The following is a 14,780-nucleotide window of genomic DNA, read 5'->3' on the forward strand; positions in this document are numbered from 1 at the left end:
TATTCTTTTTTTAATGTGTTTGACCCCACAAAATGATTCTCGCTGACCCTTTTATCCGTTAATCCAGACAACCTTTCAGAATGACAGTGAGATGACCTTTAAGATTCTTTGGCAACAATGACATGAGGAGTTAAGGGAGAGATAAATGCCATCCTACCTAAAACCATCAGCTCAGCAGCGAAATATATGACACCGTGTTTATTCTCAGCCACACACTGGTACATGCCGGCGTCAGACAGTGTCAGCGCGGACACTGACAGGACTCCGTCCTCCACATGGATCCTGCCCTGTGCAGAAAAGGATGAAAGAAAGCAATTATTGCCAAGGACTTAAGGGTGCAGCTTTTGCTTCACTCAGCATCCTCTGGCAAAGCTCAACGACTATTCGGTTGAGTTAGAGGTGTTGTCGATAGGTGCAGATCGAATCAGGATTATGTTGTCGGGAATTAATCGTGTGGACAAAACACATTTTACTTTTGGTTTCACGATAATAGCCTTTATAGTTTTACGTTTCCAACTCAAATCTGAGTAAGTGTGTGGATAAATCTAGGATCCTGATCTATTAAATATTTAGTTTGAGGTGTTCCATTCGAGGAGTTGACATTTGAAACCTTTCATAGTTCTATAAATCCATTTTAATTAAACTATTCTAAACATTATTCTTGAAAAAAGCCCTCACCCCTACGGAACCACATTTGAATCCACTTGACCAAGATTCTTATTTGGATTCATACAAAAATGCACATCTCGTTAACGCAAACCCCATAAATCTGTCTTTGATTTGACATTTTCATCAAGATTAACACATAATTCTCTGAGAAATCTACAGAAATGTTGAAAAACACACATGGTGAAGAAAGGGATAAAAAAATCCTGGATCTTCACTAAAATGTTGTTGTGTAATGTTGTCTACAAACAAACACACAGATGAAACTAGAAGCACACTCAGAGAGCACATAACTCAGGCTGATTGGCCACTTTATCACCATATTGTGTATTCCATTAGAAAAGTACAATGTACACAAAAATGTGTTATGACCAAACAGAAACTGAGTAAAAATCACCTCATTAAAATATTCTACACACGCCTGATGTTTATTCATAAAGATCTTTTCATTATTTCATGAGAAGTTCACAAAAATGTTGGAATCTGATCTGGTGATGTTGAAGAAAGTGAAATACAGCCACTAGCTCTGCATCAACATATAATGGGTTCTGCAGATGAAAACAAAACCTCCTTGACTTGGCCTTTTGATGGCAAAAATAATATATAACAAAAAATATTCATATTCTGAATCTTGCAGGATGGAAAATATCCTTAAAACCAAATTAAAGAATGACATTTAAAAACATATTTTTTTTATAACACGGTCAGACAGGTTATATTTGTTTTTATATATCAAAAGACCAGTCACATTCTGAGCGTTATTAAACTAGCACTCAGACAATAAGACACGGCAGCAGGATCTCCCACAAGACGACAAGTAGCTGTGGTGGTCTGCAGTAAGGTGTGCTGCTCCATACAGTGTCTTTCACAGTGGATTAAGCCCATTGTCCCTAAATCTGGAGGAGCTTAAATATGCACCATGAATAATGAAAAACAACCACTGACTTCATTCAGATGAAATGGAGCAATCTCCTGGGGACTACACTGATCCACTCGCTAAAACTGTGTAATCTGCCTAGGTGGAGCAGAAGAAGAGACAGTTACATCCGCGTCTCATCACCGGCACACCTCGGCATCATGTTTACCCTCTCATCTCATCTCTCTCTGAATTGCACTCTGGGAGAAAAAAAAAACAGCGACGGGTTTGACGCCGGGCTCTCGAAAAAACGAAAGGGATGAGCTAAAGCTGGAGATTAAGCCGTTAAAAATGAATCAGTGGTGGGTGGCAGAAGACAGGCAGTGATTTACCTCGGAGAGAAGCTGCTGGCCGTTCTTCAGCCACGTGTAGGAGGGCTTGGGCTTGCCATTGGCTCGACACTCCCAGTACAGTCTCTCCTCTATGGCCAGGGCCGTGTCCTTCATGGTCTGGATCCACTGAGGCTTGGCTGAAGACACAGATTTATTTATACTCCTGTGAAATATCTGACACGAGCCAGGAGGGCAGATTTGTGAGGGAACAGAATTATCTCATTACATTCTGACAGCTCAAATCAGTGGAAATCATCGAGCGTTATAAAAAGAGGTTGTCTTTAAAGGAGCTGGAGAGAGAGGAGTGAACGTAAGGTGTCACTCAGTTTCATCACTGAAATGTGTCGGCGCCCCGTGGCAACTCCAGATTAGAGCGAAGCGCTGCAGCAGAAAGCAGGAAGCCCTCATGGTGGGTGGAGTGCACCCGACAACAGCCCTCACCCCCCCAACCTGTCACCTTGATTCTGCACACAGTAAACATAACCCCTGTCGATTTCCCCATCCGGAGCCCCTCTTCCCTGCAACCGGCATCCTACAAATTGACAGCTTTTCAGGAATTTTTTATGGGGCTAGAGAGAGTTGTGCTCATAATAAGCACATCTCACTTCGCAGGCACTCGTCATACCATCAGTTCCAATTTCACAAGTGTCATTCTCCCTCTCTCATAAATTCAGGAGGAGGGAAAAAAAAAAAAAGGCAGGAGCCCAAAAATGTAATAATGGCGCGGCACAGTTAAAACCAACACATCTTATTATACAGGAGGAAGGTGATGGTCCTTCTCCAGCTGGGAAACTGCTGTCAGACACAGCTGGAGAATGATATGATGTGATCAAATCACCAGATTACAATTCATCACGTCACATTCAGAGGCATTGAATCCAGCATCCACTGCACTGAACCGACAGTTCAGTTCCTGAATGGGGCAGTACGTGAGAACGCAAATGTCCGAGTCAGTAGCTCCGAACATTTGAAAAGTGAGTGGATGTGAGGCTACAACCACACGTTTGAAATCCCATCCACTCTCGTACAGATACGCCTGGAGTTTAAGAGCAGCTCAATGGAGAAGTCAGGTAACGCTGCTGGCTCTGTATTGGCGCAGTATTTTAGTATAAACAGGTACAAACAAAGATGCTTGGAAATCGATGACGTATCCGTTCACACCCGCTTGCTGATTGGATATTTTCGGTCACGACGCAGCCTTCGCTTATTGATCAGGCAAGAAAACAACTGGGATTAGCTTCGGCGGTGGACTAGTGGCAGAAAACACTTGGATCTGTTCAAAAGTCCAAGAGGACTCTCCCTACCCCACTGTCTAGTGCCCCTGAGCAAGGCACCTTACTCCCCCAACATCTGCTCCCCGGCGCTGTACATGGCTGCTCACTGCTCTGTGTGTCCTGCTGTGTTCACCAGATGGGTTAAAAGCAGAGGACAAATTTCCCTCATCTGCATGAGTGTGTCTGTGCATGTGTGTGGGATTAATAAATGTATCTTGTATCTTGTATCTACCAGAACACAACACATATCTAACACACCAGGGACGCAAAAGTGAAAAAAAAACTAAACGCATTGGGAATACAAATATCTCAGGGTGATAAAGAGGAGCCATTCACATAGAGGATACAGATAACGATGTCAACTTAGACAGATGACAAGATTCAAGGAATTTTTCGTAATAAGGTCAGACGCAAATGTTTATGTAATGTAATGATTTCTGCAGTTGAATTTACTGGCAATGTCAGGCCTTATGCCTTATCTACCCGCACACCACATCTTGCCTGAATATTCTGGACATGTTCATGTTGTTGTGACGCTTCTGACCCAGACAATCTCCTGTGCATTCCTCATAAGTGAAAGACAAACATCTTCAGACATTAACTTCGGAAAAAAATCCAGAAAACTTGTGCACGGACATTTTACGGAGTTCATAACAGCTTTAGAAATCCAAACAAAGGTGTCGGTACCATAAAAAGCCAGTCGACCAGTGGCTGTGTTCTTCCCCATCTTGTTCTCAGCCAAGCACTCGTACCCTCCGGCGTCGTCCTGCTGGAAGCTGGGGATCTCCAGCACGGCATTGGAGTACTTCATCTTGACTTTGCTGGGGAAGGGCACGCCGTTCGCCCTCTTCCAGGTGATCTCTGGGACAGGGCTGGGAGAGACAAGAGGAAGTGAGATGAGATCCTGATCCAAGTCGCTTTGAACTATTAAGACTGCCGCTTAGGTCGCAGGTGTCTGTAATAATCCTGCAATAAAGTGCGTGATGGCGCTTTAAGCCGATTCACAGTATTTTGACAGATGAATAGTTTCATGTGAACCCAATCCAACAACAAAAAGAGCAGCCTCACACAGGCTTTCAGACTAATCGTTGCTTGATGCCACACTCTAAGAAATATAACTGCCACAGTAAGTTTACTCAATAGAAATCTAAAAGTGCCTCGTCTGGAGAGAAAATCAGAAGAAGATTGAAATCATGCATCAAGGAATCCAGCTTACTTCCCAAGGGCGAAACACTCCAGTGTAACTGTTGATCCTTTCGAGGCGGGTACATTGTCTGGGAAATGAACTTCTATTTTTGGCTCGTATTCACCCATCACTCCTATGCAGAGGAAGCACAAGAACTTGTTCAGTCTTCTATTATGCATGACTTACAAGCAATATGGTTTGCATTATGGACCAAAACAGCAACACTGTAAAACTAACAGAGGAGAAATAAAAGACACAGGAGCTAACATGCTCTCGCGGGTAAACCCTGAGCGGTACCGCACTTTAGTCTGCAGCCACCAGAATGTGGTGAACAGCAGCCAGGAATAATTTAAATCTCTTCCGGGTGGAATAGACGGAGTGTATATGTGAAATCTTGTTCTGTTCAGCTAGTCTGGCTTTTTATCTATTATCTCAAAGATTGAGTGGGCAGTTCCCAACCGCTGGTGTTTTATTGTTTGTATCAGTATTCAGTGAAGACAGGCATGGCCAGGATCAGACAGTGATGCGATGGGATTTAAATTTATTCAGCTACATGTACAGTACACTGAGTGGAAACTAACTGGTTGAGCCACCAGAACACTCAATGTAATGGTCCAATGATGTATGGCTTATGTTTAATTCATTCCAGAGGCAATCTTTATTCAATCTTTCTATGAAAGCATAACAGAGAATAGAACAACGGGCCGCTGAGAACCGGCCTGAGAATTCATCTGAAAGCACAAGCAAGGCTTGTAAAAAAGGGGGGCAGGAATTATAAGAAAGCCAAGTCAGCAAGAGGAGATTTGGGCGCTTTGTTTGGTGGCCTACATTGAGGAGCAACTATTAACTTACAGGCATTAGAACTCGGTGACTCAACTACAGCAAAGCATGACGGGACAAAGAGCGCTCGAGCCACTGTGATGATTTAAAGCTGCCTTAAGAAGGAAAGAGCCTCAATATATACGACTGAAAGGAAGACTTGTCACATCACAGCACAGAGGCGGCGTCTTACCGTCTGTCCTGAGGATCAGAGACGTAGGTGAGCTGTGAACTTTGCCCTTTGTGATGCTGTTCATCACTACGCAAGTGTAGTTACCCACATCAGAGGTCTCCACCTTGGAAATGTAAAGGTTTCCCGTCTGCTGCGACACGAAACGCCGATTGTCTTGCTGAACAAAGTATGGGTACTCGTTGAAGATCCATGCATAAGAAAGATCTGCAAAACAAACCAGAACACACAGATGCTGATCATTGCAACGGAGTATTAGGGTCATGCTGAAGAAAAAACTATCTGAGACTTATAGAATAATCTCCTAATTTTACAAAAATAAAGTTATTATTCTACGACAAAAAAGTTGTGATTTTCACAAGTTTTAGTAATAAAAAGGATTAAGTTGTAGGCTTATTGAGAGGAAGTCATAATATAACCAGATTAATGAGACAATATTACAAGAAAAAGTCATTATTCTACAACAATGAAGTTGTGATTTCACAAAAATAATGTCTAAGTATTTCAAAAACAAAGTTGTAATTTTAATAAAATGTTGTCTATTTCTGAAACCAATACTTAAGCATAACACAAAGAGATGTTCCACATTTCTAGTTGTAATAAAAATGACTAAAATGACATCTTTATTCACGTAAAATTCTAATTATTCTCATAAGAGAAAGAATTTATTGTTGTAATATAATAATTTATTCTCGTTTATTTATTCTCGTAATATTTATTAGGACTTAATTCTCATACAATAATGACTTTCATCTCAAAATCTCCTTCTCCTTTGAGTGGCTCTCATACTCAGTCATAAATAATGGATACATTTGAGGAAATACAATTAAGGAAATGATATGCGATTAACATGCTTCAATCTTCACATCACTAGAACTTTAAAAACCAGCTGTGTTGGAGGTTTCAGACGGAGGCCAGCGAGTTTACCTCCTGAGGATGTGGGCGTTCCACAAAGTAGCACCACTCCTTGTCCCTCTCGGACTGACACCGCGCTTCTGGTGTGGACTTTGAAATGATCTAAGTCTGAGGGAAAACAGAAAATAAATGAAAAGAGAGATCCCCGCCGGATCTCACATATCAGAGAGGAGCCGAGCTGAGTAAAAGCTTTCAGCAAAACACTGGCACAAGCCTGTAAGGAAACTGTCATGAGAATTACACGTCTACAATGCCTGAGAGAGAGAGAGAGACTGAGAGACTGAGCTTGTGCTTTGCTTCTGTAAAGTATTTGACCAAAATAGAATCGAGAAACTCACATCCAGGACGTAAAGGAGACATTAGATATAAATTGCATGACATGGGAAGCATGCAGATAACAAAAGAATAGGGCTGTGTCACATGACGATATCTATTGTGTTAAAACAGATGCACAGCAGGAATTCAGCATCAACCGACAGCAACACAAACAATCACAGGGGAGAGTGAACAAGGGTATTTCAGTACAGGAGATGGACCAGACAAGACAAAACATGGAGCTCGTTCCTAAAACAGGAACTACTGATTATACAAAGTCTGACATGGAGAAGAAAGTACTGTCATCAAATGAAGCCCATAGACCGATCCCCACAACGCACTTAAACACCCCTTTTACCACCTGTGCTACAATCATCTCACTCAGTACAGTGAGAGTCCAAGAAAGATAAAAGCCCCCAAAAATGTTGTTATCTTACAAAAACATGTCTTAATATTCGAAAACAAAGAATAAACACTATTTCTGAAACTGATGTTTATATAACTTAGCAAGATGCTCCACCTCCCTAAATTTAACGCAGATGATTGGATGATCTTTTGATATTTTCCCTCCAAAATGACAGATAGCCTTAAACTGTGACCGTATTCATGTGAAACTACGACTTTATCCCCCGAAAATGTAACTTTATTCTTGTCAAATTACCACGTTATTCTTTGCAAATGATGCTCAAACACCACTCACTTCTGTTACCACCTGTCCTCAAATCATGACAGTCCGGAGAGAGTCTAAAGAAGTACAGTGCTGCTACAACACCTCACGCCATATGGTAAAGAGCCACAGAGAATGGAGGGAATTAACAGCTGATGTTGGTGACACGGCCCCAAATTACACAGTTAAGGAAAAGTAATATCTCATTATCCAGATCTGAAATGACCTCTCTCAGAATGTGATTATTATTTACAGCCCTGCTGTAATGAATGTCTCTATTAGAGCATGTGACCACATGAGCATGATGGCTAACGCTAGAACCCTAACCTGAGTCATAACACAACAAGGTAAAAACACAGAAAAGTATTTCGAACACATAATAACTGCCATTATTACCATATACTGCTTTTATATTGGTATAATTACTATCATATATAAATATATATTATGTTATATTATATACTATATATACTGTACTATTCTTGTCTAACAATACCATTACCATCATATCATCAGTACTTTTACCATCATCTTGCCACTGCACCTTATCTACCTATTTTATTGTATTTTATCTTGTGCTTCTGTTTTTTATTCTTTCTACCTCAATATTTTTAATTTTATTCTATTGTATTTTATTGTATTCAAATATACCGGCTGCTATGAAAACTTAATTTCCCTTCGGGGATGAATAAAGTACTCTATCTATCTATCTATCTAAATATAAATAATATCAAATATGAGGTATACGGCGAAACTTTAATATGAAAATAAAAACGTGACCAGAAGCTAGAGAGAGAGAGAGAGCTACTATTGTGACAATTGATTATTGTCTATTGTAAATTTAGAAAGTAGCCTTCACTTATTATGATCCACTAACATCACATCAGACACTGAGGAAGAGAAAGCTTTAAACCACAGTATAATAAACATTTCAGACCAGCCCTGAATTCTTGAGGTGTTCATATTATTACATGTGGATTCTAGTACATGTTAAAGTATGTATAATGTATGTACTGTACATTCCCCACTTAACTAATGGGGTTATCTACAAGTTACTCTGCAGAATTCACAGACATTTTACAACTGGGGTTATTATCATTTGAAGAACAGCAAAAAACTCTTACCAGCGAGCTGTGAAGATTAAAGATGTAACCTCTGCATAGACCTATTGTTCTTCTGTGTGTGTGTGTGTTTTAAATATCATTAGTCAGTATTTTTGAGCTCTGCTAATCTCAGCCCTCTTCAAAGCTTGTCTACCAGATAGCACCGTGAAGTGAGGGTGTGAAAAGATGTTTTGTTGTTATCTCTATGAATAGAAGCCGTAATGAATAGAACTTGAATAACAGGCATCCAGCTCTTTATTCATCGGGGATGTTTGCAGGTGTCACCATGGATGATTATTGATATGACAGAAATCAGAGTCTTCACACACACACACTAACTCAATGTTGTAATATAAAGCAACGCACTGCAGCTCTTATTCATTGATATTACTGCTAAATGTTTGTTCAGGCTTCAGCCCTTATTAGGTGGTTTGCTGACTCCTTTCCCCCTGAGTACATCCAGTGAAGCACCACTGACACCACCACAGACTGTATGTTAAGATGGACGATGCGTCTCCACTTCCTCCCACTATCGAGAAATGAATCTGAAGTATCCAGGATACAAACGCTGCCATCTTGTGCGTTTGGAGTCTGCACAGGAGCCAATGTCCATTATCAGCTGTCAATCATCACCTTTTCTATAGCATCAAATAACAAATTGAGACCAAACTTAACTTCCGACACGGCCGCACAACGCAGCAGGAGATTCTCCCCTCAGACGCGTTCACAACCACACAGAATCCTCTGCAGCGTTCAGGTGAGGGGGGGTGCAGCAGGCAGAGGCAGGACGTAACATATTAATACCGCTGCAGATGCCACGTGTTATTCTCTACAGCATATTGCCCTTATCTCCCAAAGCTCTGAGTGTGTGTGGCTCCGCTCTTTAGAGTTATTTGTTTTCTATTTCTTTTTCATTTTTGCCTCTGTCGAGTGTCATCCACACCCCCACCCGCTGGCGATAAATCCTGCGAAGGATCTCAGAACTGCCTAAAATGAACCAAACCATCTTTGAGGAAATGTTTTTGACGCGTCTTTGACCTTTAAGATAGGTCCATGCCCCATTCACTAACATGGAGGAAGTGGGGTTTATAACATGTGCTACAGATCAACACGTTTTGGCTTCACTTTTGTGGAGCTGTCATGTCGTCCATCTTCATCCACAGTCTGTGGTTTCCAAGTATGACCATTAGAAAAAGAACAGTTGTCAAACTCACATGTTACTTTAACATTTAATGTTGTTTCACACCACCGTCGCAGCACAATGATAAATAATGCAAATGCCACCTTGTCGGTTTGGTGTGAGTCTGCATTATTTGTAAGTGCACTTATGCTTCCTAGACATTTTTTCTTAGAAAAACAAGTGAGTATAATCTCTGACACCGACTTACAGGCAAACTGCACACTGGCTCTCCGGCTGAGGATGGCTCCGACAGTGTTGTAGGCCATGCACTGGAACACCCCCACATCCTGCTGACGGTCCAGGCTGCTTATAATGAGGTTGCCCCCAGACAGACGCCGCCGGGGATCCTGGCCGAGATTTATGAGGGTCCCATTCAGTGACCATCTGTGGGGGGGGGGGCAAAGACACCATCAGTCGCAGGAAAAGGCACTGTCCGGTTCTCGCTACCGACCAAGGTGGCGTGACAGGAGGTTACTGCAGTAACTCATATATACTGTTTGTTTGTGCTGGGATTCATAGGGATTGAAATTCCTTCTCTCTTATGCATGTACCTTGAAATATAATCAGATGGATGTCTATAAAAATACTAGTAAGCATTTGAACAACCTTTTATTTTTTTTTTTACAATCCTAAATCCTTGTCAACTGGTGTATTTATAAACTGCAGGTATAATATAATATAACAACATGTCCTCCAATCATACTCTGCGTATATGTCCTAATTGCTGTATGTTCCCCCCCGTATATCCGTAACACTGTAATGCATAACGCTGCAATGTTCACACGTCTGAGCCATTTGTTTAACTTGCGTGTTCTAGCTTTATTGGTCTTTATATAACCCTTAAAATGTAAATTCCTTCTCCACACTGTATTTCCTGCTTTTATTATTCTTTTCTTTATTTATACCACTATTTGCTGCAGCAGCTATTCCATCTCCCGCCGCAGGGATCATTAAATTTTAATCTGAGAGTATCACACACAAAGCCGTCCGCTGCTTTTTAAGGTAAACAGAAGATCAAGGTTCTGGAGCCATCTTCGATATCATCATCAGTCTCACTATAATCACCTCTTCTCTGTCACATTATATCTACATAATGTGACATTACTGCACCTTTGACTTCTCATTAGGAAAAGAGATATGCACTTGGCATGAGGTAACAGTGGGCTGAGGTAACAAAGGATGGTTTTTACTATTTTCTTCACCTTCTATTACATCCTTCCCACACGTATGAATTTTTTAGAATACACAGCCGGGTTCTCATTTGACCATTTAATCAACAAAATGCCTCAAAGAACTCAGCAGAACACGAGGTTAATTCACAGATTAAAACAAGCCCCACTATTCGGCCAGAAAAGACTTTCATTCTCAGCCACCACCACACACTCTCTTTTTAAATGCTTTTCAGAAATGGAAGAATTGATGGGTTCAAGGACACAACATTTTTCAAGAATCCTCCATCATTTTTTCTCAAAGCATAAAGCAGAAAAAGAAAAAAAAACAATTTCTCTGCTCCAGCCATATTCTTCTGTTGTGCTTTCGTGAAGTGGAAACAAAAGCCCACAATGGCCAACCTTCCAACGCCATTGTGGCCATCCTTCAGAATAATTTCTTAACAGAATTTATCCAAACCATTTGAATGTTGATGGGGGCCTGCTGCCCCGTGGTGGTCACTTGTTCTGTACCTTCGTGTGCGTTGAGATCAATGCTGCTATTTCTTCAGGTAATAACGTCTAAGCAACAGCCTATAAGATGAATATCTGCAGGGTTGGATCTGCTAGTGATACAAGCAGCCCTGTGTTTAGGTGTCTGTGTCCACATGTACGCATTCAGCTCTTTATTCTGTGAGTCACCGTTTTCACCTCTTTCTGACCGACTCCGAAGAGCCTCTGCTGCTCAGTGGCGCTCTGAATATCGGGCAGTTGATTGTATAGCGGTTCCGAAACTGAATTACTCCACTCGAGACTCATTTTTTCCCCACATGTTGTCTGACCATCTGACCATAGACTAACTCGACCGTTCCAGCGGGCTCCAGAGCCAATGGGGTTTCACACCTCAGGTCAAGTAAAGGTTAGTCGAGTCACCTTCAATTGTGATTTTTAAAAACTCAAACCGCCTTTTTTTTTGGGCTCGCTGGAACTTGCTTTTCCTTAAGAGATGTGGCTTTTTCACATGACTTATAACACAGCCGCAGCGTGTTTGTGTGTGTGTGTGTGTGTGTGCTATGAAAGCCTCACATCTTTGTGAGTGACAGCGGAGGAAAAAGGAAAAGGGAGAAAAGAGAAGAATGGGGTGGGAGCCGTGTGAGCCCATTTACACTTCAAGAGAGGAGCCGGAGAGGTGCTGAGGGCATGCGGAGCCTCTCACAGCCAGTTTGACAAGACTCCACGTTAAACATGCTCATTTCACCTTTAATCAGTACATGGAAATACCTGGTCTTAGGCAGGGAATGTGTAAAGCCTGAGATAATGAGCGTATGTGCGCCCCACCACTAACACTCAGCTCATCTGTGCTTTCTGTGCTTCAGTAATTCCACTGTTGAGCGCCAAAGACACTCGTAATCAATGCGTGTTGGTGCCAACTGGTGTCTAGCAACCTGCATCGGTCTCATGGCATCTTTATAAGAGCAGGCCATCATTAAGATGCTGCACATGAGTCACTTAGATACTATCGGACGAAACAGGGAGCAAATGGGCGCGTTGCATTTCAGTCTACTCTGGAGAAAATTAATAAGAGAGAAAAGCTATTCCACATTAAGAATATACAAATATATATAACTTTGAATGGACAAAACCTCATTTTAAGTACTGCCAATGATTCAAAAGGGGTTTAATTTCCCTCAGGAGCTGAAAGGCTGTTGGTAATATCAAGGATATATTTATATTTCTCTTTCTCTCTGAATATAAATGTGATATTAAAGACTATACAAATTAATGAGTGCAATCGACAGGTTACTTTTCCTGCAAAAGGTCTTACAGTGTGACATTAATGGCTCTCTGTAAGTGAGTGGAAAAATATGGAGAAGGTGCCAGTGAGCTGCACATTCATTAAAAACAAATGATCAATAAGATGGTGTTGAATATGATATTTTATAATCCCGATTTAGGGATTCTTGATTTCTAAATTAGAAAATAAATATATTTTTTCAACCTGAAATATAGGGTGCGTTGGGAAATAAAACAATCTCCTTTCCTAACCACTATTCCTTGACCCCGATGGAATATGTCACAAGTTCAAGGAAAGATTCAAAGGAGAAGCCATAAGGAGTTAGGAAAGGTGCAGACTAAATCCACTTACACAACGACTTGTTTTTGTTTTATACAAATGACATTTTATCATTATTTGCCTACAGGAAATAACCAAAAACAGGACTGAAATTTTGAAATAATATAATAACGTGAGGAATATATGTGGAGAAATTAGAGAATTAGAATTAAACAGAAATAAACAGCTGCTCTTTTTTTATACTTTAGTGGCTGTGTCCAGGTGCAACTTCAAGGTTTTGTCGCTTTGAATGTAGCTGCTGCAAAGAATTCTTGGGCGGCATTTTGTCGTTTCTTTTCATTAAGGATGGTTCAGTGTTTCCTAATCTAACGGATATAAATTATGAAGCATTGAAGCTCATTTCCCTGAATTCTAGCAGCTCTTATTATGAAACACTTCACTCAGTTTGAAAGGTTCCTAAGCAAAATGTTTTTAGTTTTTTTTCAAACAAACCCAAAGCATCGCATTGTCATTCAAGACACACACTTTAATGTGAATGTGCTCTCACCTGTACTGTGGAGGAGGCGTTCCCTTAGCGTCACAAGTCAGAGTGGCCTCTTCTTCTATGGAGTCGACGGGAATGAACAAGTCACCTGGCTCCATCCTCCATCTTGGACCGTGATATGATCCACTGTCTAGACAATCTGCCAGAGAGACAACAACACTCTGAGCTGAGAGACCGAGACACGGGGCCAACGTTGATAGATTCAGACCGACAGGATTCTCTGTTCAACAGGTTAGTGAGACATTACGTTTCTTGAGGTGCTGCAAAGTTCAAATGTATCCCAATGAATAAACCAGGATAGCCTCTCCAATTACAATGTAGAAATGGTAATTTTTCACTAATAAAAAACAAATCCATTTTCAAATGGCAATAAGAAGAAAGAAACAAATGATACTTTTAAGTTACTCATTGTTAAACTGTTGCACATTATACGTAGGCTATTTTTAATGTCTGGATTTAGAGGAGTCCTCATGGTCTGAAGGGAAATATTATGCTGAAATATCAGCACTGACATTGATATTGTGCTGTCTTACTTAAACCTTCTTCTAGTTGCTGGTGATAAGAGGAGGAAAGACCAGAAGACAATAAGAGGGGAGTGACGAATAAGATTGAGAGTGTTGTGCATGTGCTGTGAGTGGAAGTCAATACTGGGGATTGTTCCTTTAAGCCGGGGCCATCCTATCCTTTCTGACACTGACATGATTTTCTGCTCTTCAGCCATCATCCCCACAACTGTAAACGTCCAAACCTGAAAGAATCATTACTCATATAAAAAGGTGGTTTACCTGCCAGACAGTCAATGATTGATAACAGCAGAAACTGTTTCCATAGCAGCGTCATCTTTGGCAGCCAAGGGCAAATGAGACTTTCATCCAATAAGCTTTGAAATGGCACTCTTGTTCTCCGAGGGAGGGGGGGCGGGGGCCTGTTGTTGACCTGTTGGAACAAGATTTTTTTTTTTTATATATTTCGTGAAAGACCAAACTCAGCAAACCTTTAATACACTTAAAAACACTTTAATCCCACTCTCAATATTCTGCCTGTAAATTGCATACCATACAGAGGAAATGTAAAGTTCAGCAGAGGAAATATTATATTATTTCGTTAAAAATGAACATAGAGTTTGGTGCAGACTGTGGCTCATGTCTTGTGTCCGTTCCAATCAGTGGAGGTTGGGTGTCACTCTGTGCCCTGTGGTGTGGCCAACTTGTACCCGGAGATGTCTGAGGGTGATACCAGAGGCATATGGGATGAAGCCCATGCCAATCTATTAGGGGGGCGACCAACGCCTCGGCTCATCCTTCACTTGGACGGATACTCTCTCTGTCTGCCTGAGGAGACTTGGACCTGGGAATTGGGTGCCATCCAATCAATTAGATTCATCCACAGCAGCATGTGTCTACCCACATGCTGGGGTGAATCAAGACAGCCTGATGAGGAAGCCATTCAAC

General features: G+C 41.2%; 1 protein-coding gene across 1 annotated transcript in view; it reads right to left on the minus strand.

The window, feature by feature from the left end:
- The window catches only part of LOC133005436 (contactin-3-like), a 34,406-nt gene extending 20,237 nt beyond the window's left edge, over positions 1 to 14,169 (minus strand). The window contains exons 1-9 of the mRNA XM_061075108.1: positions 14,115 to 14,169; positions 13,333 to 13,468; positions 9,772 to 9,947; positions 6,311 to 6,406; positions 5,387 to 5,590; positions 4,405 to 4,507; positions 3,876 to 4,060; positions 1,915 to 2,051; positions 158 to 287 (exon numbers count right to left, since the gene is read on the minus strand). Of these exons, the coding sequence (XP_060931091.1) occupies positions 158 to 287; positions 1,915 to 2,051; positions 3,876 to 4,060; positions 4,405 to 4,507; positions 5,387 to 5,590; positions 6,311 to 6,406; positions 9,772 to 9,947; positions 13,333 to 13,468; positions 14,115 to 14,169 (1,222 nt within the window). The remainder of the gene's footprint in view (positions 1 to 157; positions 288 to 1,914; positions 2,052 to 3,875; positions 4,061 to 4,404; positions 4,508 to 5,386; positions 5,591 to 6,310; positions 6,407 to 9,771; positions 9,948 to 13,332; positions 13,469 to 14,114) is intronic.
- Between the last annotated feature and the right edge of the window lie 611 nt (positions 14,170 to 14,780).

This window comes from Limanda limanda, chromosome 7 (genome assembly GCF_963576545.1).
Source record: "Limanda limanda chromosome 7, fLimLim1.1, whole genome shotgun sequence".
NCBI classification, from domain to species: domain Eukaryota; kingdom Metazoa; phylum Chordata; class Actinopteri; order Pleuronectiformes; family Pleuronectidae; genus Limanda; species Limanda limanda.